The sequence below is a fragment of the Schistocerca serialis genome, chromosome 2 (assembly GCF_023864345.2).
Source record: "Schistocerca serialis cubense isolate TAMUIC-IGC-003099 chromosome 2, iqSchSeri2.2, whole genome shotgun sequence".
Classification (NCBI taxonomy): domain Eukaryota; kingdom Metazoa; phylum Arthropoda; class Insecta; order Orthoptera; family Acrididae; genus Schistocerca; species Schistocerca serialis.
Window position 1 is genome coordinate 1,121,896,598 of NC_064639.1, and position 17,526 is coordinate 1,121,914,123.

General features: G+C 48.3%; 1 protein-coding gene across 1 annotated transcript in view; it reads left to right on the forward strand.

Moving 5' to 3' along the window:
- The window catches only part of LOC126456656 (reversion-inducing cysteine-rich protein with Kazal motifs-like), a 99,504-nt gene that overhangs the window by 12,074 nt on the left and 69,904 nt on the right, over positions 1-17,526 (forward strand). Inside the window, exons 2-3 of the mRNA XM_050092400.1 lie at positions 2,664-2,941; positions 14,876-15,055. Coding sequence (XP_049948357.1) covers positions 2,664-2,941; positions 14,876-15,055 — 458 coding nt within the window. The remainder of the gene's footprint in view (positions 1-2,663; positions 2,942-14,875; positions 15,056-17,526) is intronic.

The following is a 17,526-nucleotide window of genomic DNA, read 5'->3' on the forward strand; positions in this document are numbered from 1 at the left end:
CATGAAACGGTCATAAGGGAAAATCCCCACTTCATCGCTATCTTGGAGATCCCATCGCTCGTGCGCCGACTATTACACCACGTTCAAACTTATTTAAATCTTGATAACCTGCCATACTAGCAGCAGTAACCGATCTAACAACTGCGCCAGACATCTGTTGTCTTGTATAGGCGTTGCCGACCGCAGCACCATCTTCTGCCTGTTTACGTATCTCTGTATTTAAAAAAGCATGCTCATACTAGATTTTTTTTTCTTCTGTGTTAGTACTACCGACAGCGAATCTCAAACTGATTTCCTATATCTAGATTACGAGAAGGCTATTGACAATCTTTCTCGTAAGTGACTGTGACAAATACTATAAATAAGACTCAATACTTACATATGTAAAAAATGTCTGTTTGAAAAATATCATTCTAATTTAGTAAATATTAAACTACTAACGGCAGCGGCTATGCCGCAGTGGCTGCACCGTTTCCCGTGAGATCACCGGAGTTAAGCGCTGTCGGGCGTGGTCGGCACTTGGATGGGTGACCATCCAGGCCGCCATGCGCTGTTGCCATTTTTCGGGGTGCACTCAGCCTCGTGATGCCAATTGAGGAGCTACTCGACCGATTAGTAGCGGCTTCGGTCAAGGATACCATCATAACGATCGGGAGAGCGGTGTGCTGACCCTACGCCCCTCCTATCCGCATCCTCCATGACGATGACACGGCGGTCGGATGGTCCCGGTAGGCCACTCGTGGCCTGAAGACGGAGTGCTTTTTGTTTTTTAAGCTACTAACAGCAGATGAACAGCAACTGTGTGATAACAGTCTAATTTACTCTATTAAGTCTATACAGGATGTTACAAAAAGGTACGGCCAAACTTTCAGGAAACATTCCTCACACACAAATAAAGAAAAGATGTGTCCCAAAACGCTTAATTTCCATGTTAGAGCTCATTTTAGTTTCGTCAGTATGTGCTGTACTTCCTCGATTCACCGCCAGTTGGCCCAATTGAAAGAAGGTAATGTTGACTTCGGTGCTTGTGTTGACATGCGACTCATTGCTCTACAGTACTAGCATCAAGCACATCAGTACTTAGCATCAACAGGTTAGTGTTCATCACGAACGTGGTTTTGCAGTCAGTGCAATGTTTACAAATGCAGAGTTGGCAGATGCCCATTTGATGTAAGGATTAGCACGGGGCAATAGCCGTGGGGCGGTACTTTTGTATCGAGACAGATTTCCAGAACGAAGGTGTCCCGACAGGAAGACGTTCGAAGCAATTGATCGGCGTCTTAGGGAGCACGGAACATTCCAGCCTATGATTCGCGACTGGAGAAGACCTAGAACGACGAGGACACCTGCAATAGACGGGGCAATTCTTCGTGCAGTTGACGACAACGTTAATGTCAGCGTCAGAGAAGTTGCTGCTGTACAAGGTAACTTTACCACGTCACTGTATGGAGAGTGCTACGGGAGAACCAGTTGTTTCCGTACCATGTACAGCGTGTGCAGGCACTATCATCAGCTGATTGGCCGCCACGGGTACACTTCTGCGAATGGTTCATCCAACAATGTGTCAATCCTCATTTCAGTGCAAATGTTCTCTTCACGGATGAGGCTTCATTCCAACGTGATCACATTGTAAATTTTCACAATCAACATGTATGGGCTGACGAGAATCCGTACGCAATTGTGCAATCACGTCATCAACACAGATTTTCTGTGAACGTTTGGGCAGGCATTGTTGGTGATGTCTTGATTGGGCCCCACGTTCTTCCACCTACGCTCAATGGAGCACGTTATCATGAGTTCATACGGGATACTCTATCTGTGCTGCTAGAACATGTGCCTTTAGAAGTACGACACAACATGTGGTTCATGCACGATGGAGCTCCTGCACATTTCAGTCGAAGTGTTCGTACGCTTCTCAACAACAGATTCGGTGACCGACGGATTGGTAGAGGCGGACCAATTCCATGGCCTCCACGCTCTCCTGACCTCAACCCTCTTGACTTTCATTTATGGGGGCATTTGAAAGCTCTTGTCTACGCAACCCCGGTACCAAATGTAGAGACTCTTCGTGCTCGTATTGTGGACAGCTCTGAAACAATACGCCATTCTCCAGGGCTGCATCAGCGCATCGGGGATTCCATGCGACGGAGGGTCGATGCATGTATCCTCGCTAACGGAGGCCATTTTGAACATTTCCTGTAACAAAGTGTTTGAAGTCACGCTGGTACGTTCTGTTGCTGTGTATTTCCATTCCATGATTCATGTGATTTGAGGAGAAGTTATAAAATGAGCTCTAAGATGGAAAGTAAGCGTTTCCGGACGCGTGTCCACATAACATGTTTTCTTTCTTTGTGTGTGAGGAATGTTTCCTGAAAGTTTGGCCGTACCTTTTTGTAACACCCTGTATAGCATAAGCATGAAGAGCATTATGCAATGTAGTGAGGGTTCATTTTTGATACAGTAAACAGATTAAGTTTTATGATAACTTTGTCTTGTGTTCGCGTGTATCTTGACGCATTCCACTCGACTGAAAGTTCTCCTTCTTGATGGCTGATTGAATCAGCTCTTCTACTCGTGTCTTGCCACGCAGGAGAGTCGCCGACACCTTTCGCGGCTTTGACGCTTCTGTCCGTGTTGTGGAGGTGACGCGCGTTTGCCCACAGGGAGGACTGCGAGTCGCTGCTGCAGAGCTGCGTGGACTGGCGCCGCGCCGCGCCCGGCCTCTCTCCCGCGGCGGTGTGCGCGCAGCTGTCCGCCGGCGACCGGCCGTGCGCGCCACTAGAGGCGCTACTGGCGCCAGCGGGCTCCGAGGCGCGAGTGGCGCCACAGGACGCGCTGACAGCGCCGTGCCGCGGCCGGCCGTGCAACCACAGCCGCGCCTGCCTGCCCAACAGGGACTGCGCCGCCGGGCGGCCCTGCCACACGCACCGCTGCTTGCCAGGTAAAGCTCTGGCACTTTCTCAAATTTTATTCCCACTCTGATAAGCCGCATTCAGAAATCTTCTAACTGCGCACTGTTGTAGTACACCATTGGCCATTAAAATTGCTACACCAAGAACAAATGCAGATGACAAACGGGTATTCATTGAACAAATACATTATACTAGAACTGACATGTGATTACATATTCACGCAATTTGTGTGCATAGATCCTGAGAAATCAGTAACCAGAACAACCACCGCAGGCCGTAATATCGGCCTTGATACGCCTGGGCATTGAGTCAAACAGACCTTGGATGGCGTGTACAGGTACAGCTACCCATGCAGCTTCAAAAGGATACCACAATGCATTAAGAATAGTGACTGGCGTATTGTGACGAGCCAGTTCCTCGGCCACCATTGACCAGACGTTTTCAATTGGTGACAGATCTGGAGAATGTTCTGGCCAGGGCAGCAGTCGAACATTTTCTATATCCAGAAAGGCCCGTACATGACCTGCAACATGAGGTCGTGCATTATCCTGCTGAAATGTAGGGTTTCGCAGCGATAGAATGAAGGGTACACATCTGAAATGTAACGTCCACTGTTCAAAGTGCTGTCAGTGCGAACAAGACGTGACCGAGACGTGTAACCAATGGCACCCCATACCATCACGCCGGGTGATACGCCAGGACGTTGTTCTCGATAGTGAGTGTTCATCGCAAGTGAGGGTATAATCTGGAGTGCCCCAGGGAAGTGTAGTAGGTCCGCTATTGTTTTCTATCTACATAAATGATCTTTTGGATAGGGTGGATAGGAATGTGCGTCTGTTTGCTGGTGATGCTGTGATGTACGGGAAGGTGTCGTCGTTGAGTGACTGTAGGATGATACAAGATGACAGGATTTGTGATTGGTGTAAAGAATGGCAGCTAACTCTAAATATAGATAAATGTAAATTAACTCACATGAATAGGAAAAAGAATCCCGTAATGTTTGAATACTCCATTAGTAGTGTAGCGCTTGACGCAGTCACGTCGATTAAATATTTGGGCGTAACATTGCAGAGCGATATGAAGTGGGACAAGCATGTAATGGCAGTTGTGGGGAAGACGGATAGTCGTCTTCGGTTCACTGGTAGAATTTTGGGATGATGTGGTTCATCTGTAAAGGAGACCGTTTATAAAACACTAATACTGCCTATTCTTGAGTACTGCTCGAGCATTTGGGATCCCTGTCAGGTCGGATTGAGGGAGGACATAGAAGCAATTCAGAGGCGAGTTGCTAGATTTGTTACTGGTAGGTTTGATCATCACGCGAGTGTTGCGGAAATGCTTCAGGAACTCGGGTGGGAGTCTCTAGAGGAAAGGAGGTGTTCTTTTCGTGAATCGCTACTGAGGAAATTCAGAGTAACAGCATTTGAGGCTGACTGCAGTACAATTTTACTGCCGCCAACTTACATTTCGCGGAAAGACCACAAAGATGAGATAAGAGAGGGTTCGTACAGAGGCATATAGGCAGTCATTTCTCCCTCGTTCTCCGCCACGCACCGTATGTTGGATTTCGGAGTATGTATGTAGATATAGATGTGGATGTAGTATGGCGATGACGAATTCACGTTTCCAAAGTGCATTCACCGCGACGTCGCCAAACACGGATTCGATAATCATGATGCTGTAAACAGAACCTGGATTCATCCGAAAAATTGACGTTTTGCCATTCATGCACCCAGGTTCATCGTTGAGTACACCATCGCAGGCGCTCCTGTCTGTGATGCAGCGTCAAGGGTAACCGCAGCCAAGGTCTCCGAGCTGATAGTCCGTGCTGCTGCAAATGTCGTAAAACTGTTCGTGCAGATGGTTGTTGTCTTGCAAGCGTCTCCATCTGGTGATTCAGGGATCGAGACGTGGCTGCACGATCCGTTACAGCCATGCGGATAAGATGCCTGTCATCTCGATTGATAGTGATACGAGGCCGTTGGGATCCAGCATGGCGTTCCGTGTTACACTCCTGAACCCACCGATTCCACATTATGCTAACAATCATTGGATCTCGACCAACGCGAGAAGCAGTGCCGCGATACGATAAACCGCAATCGCGATAGGCTACAATCAGATCTTTATCGAAGTCGGAAACGTGATGGTACGCATTTCTCCTCCTTACACGAGGCATCACAGTAACGTTTCACCAGGCAACGACGGTCAATTGCTGCTTCTGTATGAGAAATCGGCTGGAAACTTTCCTCATGTCAGCACGCTGTAGGTGTCGCCAACGGCGCCAACCTTGTGTGAATGCTCTGAAAAGCTAATCATTTGCATATCACAGCATGTTCTTCCTGTCGGTTAAATTTTCCGTCTGTAGCACGCCATCTACGTGGTGTAGCAATTTTAATGGCCAGTAGTGGAGATGTAAAATGCGGAACTCTCAGCTCGTCCGACACAATTCACTCACAGCTGTCACGAATACAGAAGCGTACCTGTACAAGTTGCGAATACGGACAAACATAACTACTCATCTCCCATCTTTTGTGTACGTTGACCTTGACAAAGTGTATGACCGAATATATATAACACCTCCTTTACAAACTGAAAATGAATGTTCTTCCAGTTAACGTCATACACTTTATTGCTTCCTTCCCAAAGGTCACCCATCCTGTATAACGATAAACAGCACTACCTGCCGTATGGAAACGTAGGATTTCTCGGTGATTTTCGACAATGATGTCGAGTCAAGGCGTCGTTCTACTGCAACGATTCGAGAATATGAAAGATGATTCATCGGAACGTTGCAGTAGAACGACGCCTTAAATCAGCAGATAACCCGAGAAGACTTCATCAATTAACTGCCGTACGCCCTTTCCTCTGCTGGTGTATCTCAAGGTTCTGTCCTTTCTCCACTTTTGTATTTCCTCTGACTGCCAGTGTGCGAGAACTCCCTCCTCTTATCAGCCCCCTGAACTACCCTCATGATTCACTTTCCTAGCCCTATACGCTGTAATCCACCACCTGGAAATACCTATGATCCCTTAAACTCCATCTCAAACAGTTTACCTTCAGGTGCATCCACAGATTCCTTATCACCCTTACAAAACGCAAACAATACTTACAGAAGGAACCACCTATAGCTTCCACCCCCAGGACGTCTATGTCGACAACAGTTCTATCTAACAAACATACTTAAGTACACCAGATCATGCGTTCACCAAAATTCAAATTGGCAACTGCAACAACTAACCACTCAACTAAAAACCTACAATTAACTGAAAAATAGTTACTATCAAAACAACTAACCTCCAAACACTGGGATTACATCGCTTCTCCATGCTCCACACACACGAAGCCTTAATCCTACCAAACCTCTATTACTACAATGTCGGGTGTATTTGTACTCCACCAAAATTTTACCACTCCCACCAAATCCTCTACTGTCATGTGCTCAGCCTCGCCTTCTTCATCCGTCTGCCATCCCCCCCCCCCCCCACCAAGTATCACGTTATTAATTTCCTCTCTCTCCTTACCCACAATGAACACTGAATTTATCAGTCTGTCTGCAAAGGTACCAACCGTGCTATAGTTTCATTCGTGATTATTAACTCTGGTTCTCTTTCGCATTTGTACCTTTCATCGCATCAACAAATACCCACATACTCTCCACATCCTGCCCGAACGAGACTTACACTCTCTCCTACGTAACCCATTCAAAGATCTACTCATCCTTCCACCTTAACAGAATATTTCTCTTCGTTTCTTTGTCAGGCCATCTCTTCACTCCTTCCTCTACTTTTCTCACTTCCTTCGTAACAAGTACTTTGGACTCCTCCTGTCCAATTTATTTATAGCACAACTTTTCCAAAACGCTCGCCCTCCAACAACTCTCCTCTCCTGCTGCTCACTTCCAGCGACCTAGTCCAGTGAAACACTCCATTTTCATAGACTATCGTCAGCGGTTTCAAGGAAGACAACTAAATTCTTCTTTAAATCTCCAGCACACAACCAGCGATTGTAATAAACATGATAACATGTATGAATGGCACTAGCATTTTTATACAAATTCCGTTTATATGCTTTATTAAAGATGGATGATAGTTCCAAATAAGAAGATATTTTATGTGTAAAGTTTAGAATATTTTCCCTCCAGGGCTTGTAGGATATATTAAGGGAGTATTACTGTAAGGCCAGAGCTCACATAGTCACCTTCCCATGTGTCAACTTCCATTCATTCAAAATTGAAAGTTCACATATACATTTTTCTGCCTATCAGACACAAAGTCATTTAAAATCATATGAAATTATCCCAATGTGTATGTGTGTCTGTGTGTCTGTGTGTGTATGTGTGTGTGTGTGTGTGTGTGTGTGTGTGTGTGTGTGTGTGTGTGTGTCTGAGAGAGAGAGAGAGAGAGAGTCTTTTGTCTAATTTCGATGAAGGCCTTTCTGGCCGACTGCTTACTAGTTTAACAGTATTTTTCTTGTGCCTCTCTGTGACGCAGTATTTCCGCTATACGGTGAGTAACAACGATCCGTTTATAATACTGACATTATTCCATCCCGGATTTTCCATTGTTTCATTTTGCTAAACCAATGTATTGCTACCATACCGTATTTCTGTATCGTGAGGTTCAGTATTAAGTTTCAGCAATGTGCAACGTTTAATAAATTGGTGCATAAGTTGGGACCGTTTCGCCATATCTTTAGTAAGCACAACAGACAACATAACAGATATTTTAGTCATCAATAACATACATTTCTTCACTATTTACAACAGTCAGCCAACGCTGAGGGTAGAAATCGCGTGGTTTTTAGACGAAGAACTCGTCGATCCGTGTTTCGAGCGCATTTTCATCCCGAAACGAAGTTTCTCGAAGCTGTTGGACAGAGAGTGGAAAAGGTTAAAATCCGAAGGCGCAAGATCAGCTGAATAAGGTGGATGCGGAATGACTTCCTAGCCTAACTCTAGCATAGTGTTTTTTGGTAGTCTAGCAAAATGCAAGTGGGAGTTATCGTGGAGTAGCATCATTTTACGGAGACTTCCTGGTCGTCTTCCTCGGACTCCGCCTTCCACACGTCTCTGTCGTTGACAATAAATGTCGTCAGAGACGGTTATACAACGGGGGAAGCAATCTGTAGTACACCACACTGTCACGTTTCCACCAGGATGTGTACAGCTCTTTGTACGGGGAGTAGCTGCTTCATTTGTGATCAATCATATCTTTCTTTTCGTTATGTTAGCATGAAGACACAATTTCTCATTACCAGTAATGATCCAGGATAGTAGTGGTCGGTGTTGTTGACGAGTCAATTGGTGAAGTGCAAGTAGAGAGGCACATATGGCAACCCACTTATTTTTGTAATTTTGAGTCAGAGCAGCGCTACGCATATAAGTGATTTGTGAACGTTCACCACTGCATGCAGACTCCACGCAATGGTGGAACGATCATAGTTCATCACATTTACCAGTTCTCGAGTACACCGGCGTGGATCATTGTGGATTAATGCATTTACACCATCTTCATCAAACCCTGAAGGTCTTCATGAACGTGTACAGTCACTAATGTCAAAAGGATCCTCCTTAAAACGAGAAAACAATTTTGTTGCTGTGCTGTGGCCAGTTGCGTTATCCCCATACACGGCACAAATGTTAAACTACTGAACTCAAACACAACAATATTTCGGAAATGTTCCGATTTTCCACTTGGCACTTCATTTTCTAGCGTCCACAGCTCCTTTCACTGTCTCCAAATGACCAAAAGTATGTAAAGTCAAACTGCAACAGCGAATTGCAAATAAAAAAATGATAAACGGTAAATAAACCCATAGGAACTGGAACTCCAACACACGAAGCAAAGATGCTAAAAGCCAAGCTAATATTTTGTGCTGTGGCCTTCTCCACCAGACATCACGGCGCCTAGAGTATCAGCAACCAAACTGACAGCCTGTAGCCGCGGGTTGCCCGTTTCGCAGGCGCATCGATGCACTACACAACCGACAGGCAATATTGATGAACGGCCACAACAACAACAACACCACAGCAAAGACACCAGCGGCCACCAGGGGCCACTACCAGAAAACATAAACACAAGGAAGAGGTCACTGCAGATCCTCATCCGCCAAAAGCACTATAAAGGACGGCGCTCGGCCGCACATTGGATGCATCCACCAGCATCTCCACCAGCACCGCCTCCTTCCCGTTACCCAGTGTGGCTTTCGGCTGTCCTTCTCTTCCAACGACCTTCTCCTTCACCTCACTCATCTCCTTTCCGAACAGCTTAATTCCCGTCGCTCCACAATCTTCCTCTCCCTGGACCTCGAACGTGCATATGACCGCGTATGGCATTCCGGTCTCCTCTTCAAGCTCCAAACCTTCGCCCTTCCCATTAACTACGTCCATCTGATCGGCTCCTTTCTCTCCCGCCGTCCTTCCTATGTCACCATCCAAGGCACGCTCCTGACTCAGTCTCCTCAAGCTCCTCTCCAGCCGTCCGTGGGGTCTGGACCCCTCCACCATCCTCCACACCTATAAGTCCCTCATCCGCCCTATCCTTTGTTATGCCCATCTGGCTTGGATCTCCGCCCCCCCCCCTACCTTTTATAAATCCCTCCAAATCCTTGAACGTCATGCTCTCCGCCTCGCCTATCGCATCCGTCACCACTCCCCTCACGCGGCTCCTGTACGATCTCCTCCCCTTCCCCCACCTCCTCCTTTTCCTTGAAAGGATATGGCTCCTGTACACCTCCCGCAAACTCGATCCTCCTCACCCGCTCGTCTCCCCAATCCTCTCCCACCCCCACCCGCTGCCGCGCTTGTATTCGCACGTCCCACCCGGTCTCCATCTCTCCACCCTCCTTACCCTCTCACAAGGTGGCTTCCGCCGGCTCCCCCTCCCTGATGATGCCCTCCTCCCCTCCATCTACCCCTCCTACCAACTTTGATCCTCCCACCCTCCTCCTGTGCTTGCTCCTCTGGGCACCCTCCCTCCCTTCTCTCCCTTTTCCCTCCCTCCTCCTTTTCTCCCCCTCCTCCCCCGGGCCTCCCCTCCCCTGTCCCTCTCCTCCTGCCCCCGTCTCCTCAGCCATTGGCATCCTTTTTCTCCCCTCTCCCCCACCTCACCCCTGTTCCCCTCTTGGCAGGTCCCCGGACTCGCACACCCTAAGTGGACATTCGCGCGACGGAGATCACCGCCATCAGTGTTTCGTGTGTGCCGTCGTGTTTAGTGTTCAGTGTTCACCGTCACACTCCATCGTTCACCAGTGCCATCGTCATCTTCAGTGTTTGTGCGTCGTCTCATCAGTTAGCAATGTGGATTATCAACGAGTGTGAACGGCTCCGTGCTTGTCTCTATGTGTCTCCTGTTTTTTTTTGTCGCCCACCGTTCTGTAACTTATGTGTCTTCTCACTGTTTTTGCCCCTTGTATATTCTATGGCTGAAGAGCAGCGTAGTGTGCTGCTGACAGCCTGCCTGTTGTACAGGTTTTAAAATAACAATAAAGTAAAAAAAAAACCGCACATTGGCAGTTCATCGACCGCCAGCAGACGTGGATAGCTGCCGCCCCGGCAGCCTGGCTTGGATCTTCTCTCTGATCACTGGATTAGGCTCCGTATATCGGAGAAGTCTCTGGTGGAGACTAGCAGGAAATTATTTCAGTTTGTTTTCTATATTATTCTTGTATGTAGTTGTGATTCGAAGATGGATGACTGTATTGTGTTGGTGTTATACTTGGAGAATTTGTTTTGGTTAATTGAACAGTCCAATAAATTGTTTTCGGGCTTTGATCATTAGTTTATTCTGCTTATGCAGATATATCACAATGTATTTCCCATCTGTGAATGTATGGATATTGCCTACAGCACTGAAAAACTTGGAAATTTTTGGTAAGGTCATATAGGACCAAACTGCTGAGCTTACACACAACTTTTTTTTAAAAAAAAAAAAATCTTTATTTCATAACATAATAATTATACAAAAATGACCCACCACCTTAGTGATTAGTGAGTCCTATATTTCTAGTTTTACAATAGCAGCTTCTACATTTTACTTGACTACAGACAGTACTATGATTATTACTAGGCAGTCTACTTCTTATTTTACAAGTGTTAGCATAATTTCTGGTTGCTACGAAAGGTTATTATTAACTGCCTGCAGCGTTACAGTTGTACCAGTGTTAATATATAAACCTACTTAGATGACTTGCTCATAGAGCTAATCCCTATGAGCATGCCCCTGGCACAGGGCAGGCAAGGGGTAATTTATTGCTGCAGGTTCCTAACTTACTATCCTATTCTAATTAACTAAATCTACTTCCTATTCTATGTCATAATCGGTGCGTTGTCTCAGTTCGTGATGAGGATCACCACAGTCCCCCTGGTCCTGGACGTGGCGGATTCCAAATGTAAACAGGCGGTACGGGATTGGGGCAGTGGTCACAGTCGGTGATTTCTATTTATCTAGGCATGAAGGTCTCTCAAAAAAGTTTTCAAAAAGTTTTTGTGGTACCTCGTTTGCTAGTGTATTCAGTCTCTGAAAGGTCTCCTTTTGTCTTAGAAGGTCATAGGTGTTTGTACTTGGTAGTTGTCGTCTCAATGTCCCGGCTACATCATCGAATAGGGGGCACTCATAAACCACATGGTCAGGAGTACCCCCCCCGGTGCGCCACAGTCGCACGCAGGCTTCGCCCTTTTTCCAAGCTGACATAGATAAGTCGGATAGGGGCCATGACTGGTGAGAAAGTGGAACAATCCCCGAGTTGGCTCGAAGTATTTCATTTTCAATCTTTCCTTGACATCTGGTAGGAACTGAAAGGTTCTTCTACCAGTTTCATCTGACTCCCATATCTCCTGCCATAGATCCACCCCCCTTCCCCGTATCTCCCCTTTCTCCCTGACTGGTGCCCCCATAATATCCTCTACCTTGGGGATAATATCTTTTTTGGCCCAGTACCATGCAGCCTGTTCCCTAATCTTTATATCAAGGGGACAGAGCCCCATTATGATTAACAGGGCTCCTCCTGGGGATGTTCTATATGCTCCCATGGACCTTAGTATCATGTTCCTTTGTTCTCTCCTCACTGTCATGGCAGGCACCACCCTCGTGAGCCTGTGAGCCCAGACTCCCGAGCCGTAACCCACTATTGACGTCAGTATACTGTTGTGATAGAGCTTGATTAAATGAGGCGGGAGGTGAAATCTCTTACGTCCAATGGAAATCAGGTTATTTAGTAGTTGTAGTGCTTTCTGGGTTACGGTTTCTATGTGCTTTGCAAAGTTCCACCTTTCATCGATGATGATTCCCAAGTAGCGCGTTTCTCGTCTCCAAAGAACGGGCGTACCATCAATTCTCACAGTCGGGTTTCTCATTAACTGTCCTTTGAGTAATAGGTAAGTCGACTTGGTTGGTAAGATAGTCATTTTGGTGTTGTGGCACCATAGTTGTAGTTTGTCCATTGCTCTTTCTATTTTTGGTTCTATGTCCTCACGACTTCGGCCGCCGACCAGCAGGAGGAGGTGGTCAGTGTAGGCTATCACCTCTAGCACCTCTTCGCTCTGTTGCAGACTATCCAGAAGAGGCTCCATGTGGATGTCCCAAAAAAGGGGACCCAACACGGAGCCCTGGGGGCAACCCTTGGTGATAGTTTTCCGGACTTTCCCGGTAGGGGATGATAGCCATACCTCCCGATCGTCACAATAGCTCCTCAAACATCCATATAGCAGCCCTGGGCACTCCTTCTCCCAGAGGCAGGAGAAGAGCGAAGGCCACCACAGGTTGTTGAAGGCGCCACTGGTATCCACCAGACGACACTGCGCTGGTAGTGCTTCCTCAGTCTCCTGACAGACTGACGCAGTTCTTGTAGCTCGGCTCACCATGGTGACGGTGTGGCCGCCACGGTCCCCCTCCTGGTTGGTACGGCCGCCTTAATCGCCCTTGTTATTGCGCGTACCAGCCCCTCGGCTCTGTCGTCCACGTTTAAGTCCTGTCGTGCGTCCCCTTCTGGTAACGGAGGAATGTCGCACTCTCTGGCTAGGCGATCCCAGTCTGTTTTCCCAAAATTTCTTTGCACCTCCCACCCCATGGCCCAGCGGCACTCTCTATCTCCTACAATAAAGGTGGTTAGATTATGGTCACTAGTGGTGGCATTATCTACCACTCTTGGAGCATATTCACTGCGTTTGGCGTGACCAACGTCACGTCAATGTTGGTGCCCTGTCCTCCTCCAGCCACGTAGGTGGGGGGATTGCCTGGTCTGTTTGCCACCACTAGTTGAAGAGCCATTATCATTTCCTCTGCTTTAGCACCATTTTCATCCCTTGCGCCACTGTACCATAGGGGAGATTTGGCGTTTATGTCAGCAGTTATAATGATTTTGCGTCCCCGCAACGCCATGGCCACACTCGCTAGATGATGTATGTGTTGTTACACACTACTTAATCTAACTTAAACTAACTTACAACACACATACCCATGCCCGAGGGAAGACTCGAACCTCCGACGGGAGGAGCCGCCCCAGACCGCTCGGCTACTCCAAGTGGCTACAGCATTGTTTAGACCCTCAAGTGAAATCGAATTAGTTATGTAGGATTAATATAATCATCGACTTACAGAGAGATTCTATGGAATTTGAATTGATTTCTAGACGCGAAGGCCTGTCTAACAGTTCGTGCGATTTCTCATGGAGCCGGCAGCAAGACACGTCGCAGTAGCTGCTTCCGGGTGACACATTGATGCTGCAGAATTCCAGCTCTGCCCCTGTACTCATACTACCCGTCCTAATGTTTTGGGCGCTGCTCCAGGGTGCCGGCTGGGGGAGGTGTCGCAGTCGTGGTGCCGGGTGACACGTTGGTGCTGCAGTGTGCCAGCTCTCCCACTGCGCTCGGGCTGCCCTGCCTAATGTTTTGGGCACTGCTCCAGGGTGCCGGCTGGGGGAGGTGTCACAGTCGTGGTGCCGGGTGACACGTTGGTGCTGCAGAGTTCCAGCTCTGCCCCTGTACTCAGACTACCCGTCCTAATGTTTTGGGCGCTGCTCCAGGGTGCCGGCTGGGGGAGGTGTCGCAGTCGTGGTGCCGGGTGACACGTTGGTGCTGCAGTGTGCCAGCTCTCCCACTGCGCTCGGGCTGCCCTGCCTAATGTTTTGGGCACTGCTCCAGGGTGCCGGCTGGGGGAGGTGTCACAGTCGTGGTGCCGGGTGACACGTTGGTGCTGCAGAGTTCCAGCTCTGCCCCTGTACTCAGACTACCCGTCCTAATGTTTTGGGCGCTGCTCCAGGGTGCCGGCTGGGGGAGGTGTCGCAGTCGTGGTGCCGGGTGACACGTTGGTGCTGCAGTGTGCCAGCTCTCCCACTGCGCTCGGGCTGCCCTGCCTAATGTTTTGGGCACTGCTCCAGGGTGCCGGCTGGGGGAGGTGTCGCAGTCGTGGTGCCGGGTGACACGTTGGTGCTGCAGTGTGCCAGCTCTCCCACTGTGCTCGGGCTGCCCTGCCTAATGTTTTGGGCACTGCTCCAGGGTGCCGGCTGGGGGAGGTGTCGCAGTCGTGGTGCTGGGTGACACGTTGGTGCTGCAGAGTTCCAGCTCTGCCCCTGTACTCAGACTACCTGTCCTAATGTTTTGGGCGCTGCTCCAGGGTGCCGGCTGGGGGAGGTGTCGCAGTCGTGGTGCCGGGTGACACGTTGGTGCTGCAGTGTGCCAGCTCTCCCACTGTGCTCGGGCTGCCCTGCCTAATGTTTTGGGCACTGCTCCAGGGTGCCGGCTGGGGGAGGTGTCGCAGTCGTGGTGCTGGGTGACACGTTGGTGCTGCAGAGTTCCAGCTCTGCCCCTGTACACAGACTACCCGTCCTAATGTTTTGGGCGCTGCTCCAGGGTGCCGGCTGGGGGAGGTGTCGCAGTCGTGGTGCCGGGTGACACGTTGGTGCTGCAGTGTGCCAGCTCTCCCACTGTGCTCGGGCTGCCCTGCCTAATGTTTTGGGCACTTCTCCAGGGTGCCGGCTGGGGGAGGTGTCGCAGTACGTGGTGCCGGGCGACACGCTGGTGGTGGTGCCGCAGAGCACGGGCTGCGCCAGGCTGTGCCGCTGCCCCAGGCACGGCGGCGCCCTTCACCGCTGCGAGCCGCTGCCCTGCGCTCCGCCGCAGCCCTGCTGGATAGGCACCACGCGCATAGGTAACTCTCCAGCCACCTGCTCTCCACACTGTTACTTGTCACTCGACAATTTCTGCTTGACAGTCACGCAGGCGTCCGATAGTTACCTTTATTTGAAACACACAGGTTGCATTGTTGGCGGTATGGCCAGTTATAAGTGAAAACTTTCTTTCATAAACACAGGTCAGCAAAATAATTTGATATGTGCTTAAGTAATAAAACTTTCTCTTGAATATAACCTTATGATAGAAACTGCAGTCGTGGTCATTGGACGCAACAAAGTTAAAGGAACACTTTTTCGAAACCCTGTATTTCCTGCCCATTCCGACGCTGAATTTTGGCCCAAAGGTGAATATTACTTTCCACTTTAATAGCACAAGGGCGAGGCACTCTGCGACGTCACCCTCGGGCTCACCGACACCTCATTCAGCAAGCTGTCGACACCTGAAACAAGAAGGAAACAGCTCACAATTTCATGTCAGGGTAGGGTGGATCATTGATGTCATATTAGCACCAAATTTCGCCACAATTCTGCCCAACTCCACTGTAGATGTATCACACGATCGGGAAGATGTCACAGCTCGTCTTAGCCACATTTCACCCATTCTTTTGGCGTCTCTGCGATGGAGGTGAGAACCGCGACGCCCAGCGTTAAAAGCGCGCGATTTCCTAATGAGTAGCCGAGGGAAACATTACAAACACAACGACACTAAGAATCGGCACTGAAAGGCCGCAGTGGGTGACATAAAGAGCATCAATGGAACCACCCCTTTGCGTGGGGCTTTGATTCCCACACATTTCGCGGTCGAAAACGAGAATTCGCAGTGCGGTGATCAACAGGTAGACTTTTTCACAATCTTTGACACTATTGACAAACACTCGTGCATTTCGACCCTTCTCTAAGAACACTCTCGGGCTGCATCCCCGTTGAACCTGATCGCACCCGCCTGGAGCGCAGGGAGACAGCAATTTTTTCTCTCGTGTACTGGTTGGAACCACAAAGGACGTTCCAAACCAATCGACTAAATTTGAAAATTATCGAAAGCAGCTAAGGCTGCTTGTACTTTTTCAGAGCTACTATGTGCCCTTCTGTGGCCTCATAATGGAGGGATGCGACTCTTGTGCCTGTATATTTAGGCCCCATGATGATGTCCTAGGCACTTGAATATTGGCAATCCCTTTAACACTTTCCAATTCCGGATGGCCTACTATAAGACGCAAGAGCTGCACTGTAGCGACGAAAGAGCAGCAACGTACTCTGTCTGCAGGCGCCTCGTGCTCTCGTCGCGTTTTTTGTCTGTACAGGTGCATTTTTAAAATTCTCAATAAAGGTGGGAGGGGCGATCTTTCGCAATTTTATTCAAGAATGTGCCAATTTCGCACCCCTCCATGATCACGCCACAGGAGGATCAAAATAGGAGCACTGAAAAATTGTAAACATCCTTAGTTCCTTCGGATCACGTTCAGATTTCGTTGAATGGTTTTCAACAATCCCTAGTCGTTCCAGCCTCTATACGAAAGAAAAAATTGTGGTCGCCCTGTGCTCCAAACGGTTGCGATCACTTTCGATGGGGCAATGTTCTTAGAGGAAGGTCGAAAAGCCTTAAGCCGTCAGCAGCGCAAAAGATTGTGGAAAACATCTTCGTGTTCCTCATCATACAGAGAACTTTCGTTTCCGACCTTGAAATTTGTGCAAATCAACGCCCCAGGGAAAAGGGGTGGTTCAATTGACATTCTTTATGCCACCCACTGCGGCCTTTTCGTGCTGATTCTTAGCGACGGTTTGTCTGTAATTTTTTCCTCGGCCACTGATAAGAAAACAGCGCGACTTCACCGCTACGTGTCGCGGATCTCACCTCCATCGCAGAGGGGTCAAATGAAGAGGTGAAACGTGGCTAAGACGAGCTATGACGACTTTCCGATCAAGTGACACGTTTACAATGGAGTTGGGCAGAATTGTGGCGAAATTTTGTGCCAATGTGACATGAATGACTCACCCCACATCTGACAGTAACTTCTGAGCTGTCTCCTTTTTGTAGCGAGTGTGACAGCTTGCTGAAAGAAGCGTCGTGGAGCCCGAGGCTGACGTAGTATGGCAACACGCTATTGCACCGTGACAGAGGAACGTTCTACGCACCTTTGAGCCAAATTTAAAACTCAATTGTCGCAACGAGTTTCAAAAATATGATACTCCAACTCTTTTGGCCAGTGTAGGTTACATTCAATGGTCAAAACTTACCTTAAAATAGAAGTAGCTTCCCCCCCCCCCCCCAAAAAAAAAGAAAAAATTCCTAATTTACATAGGAGATAATAGGAGTAGTAGCAACAGTAGAACTATAAAATTGTAGTAGTAGTAAAAGCAGTAGTAGAACTATTTCTTTTTCAACCTCTATTCGGTCGCGAAATGAAAAACACAATAAAAGTAAAAAATGTTTCATTTGCAACATTTAGCCACATGTCTGCATAATAGCTGCTCCGACTTAGATATCTGT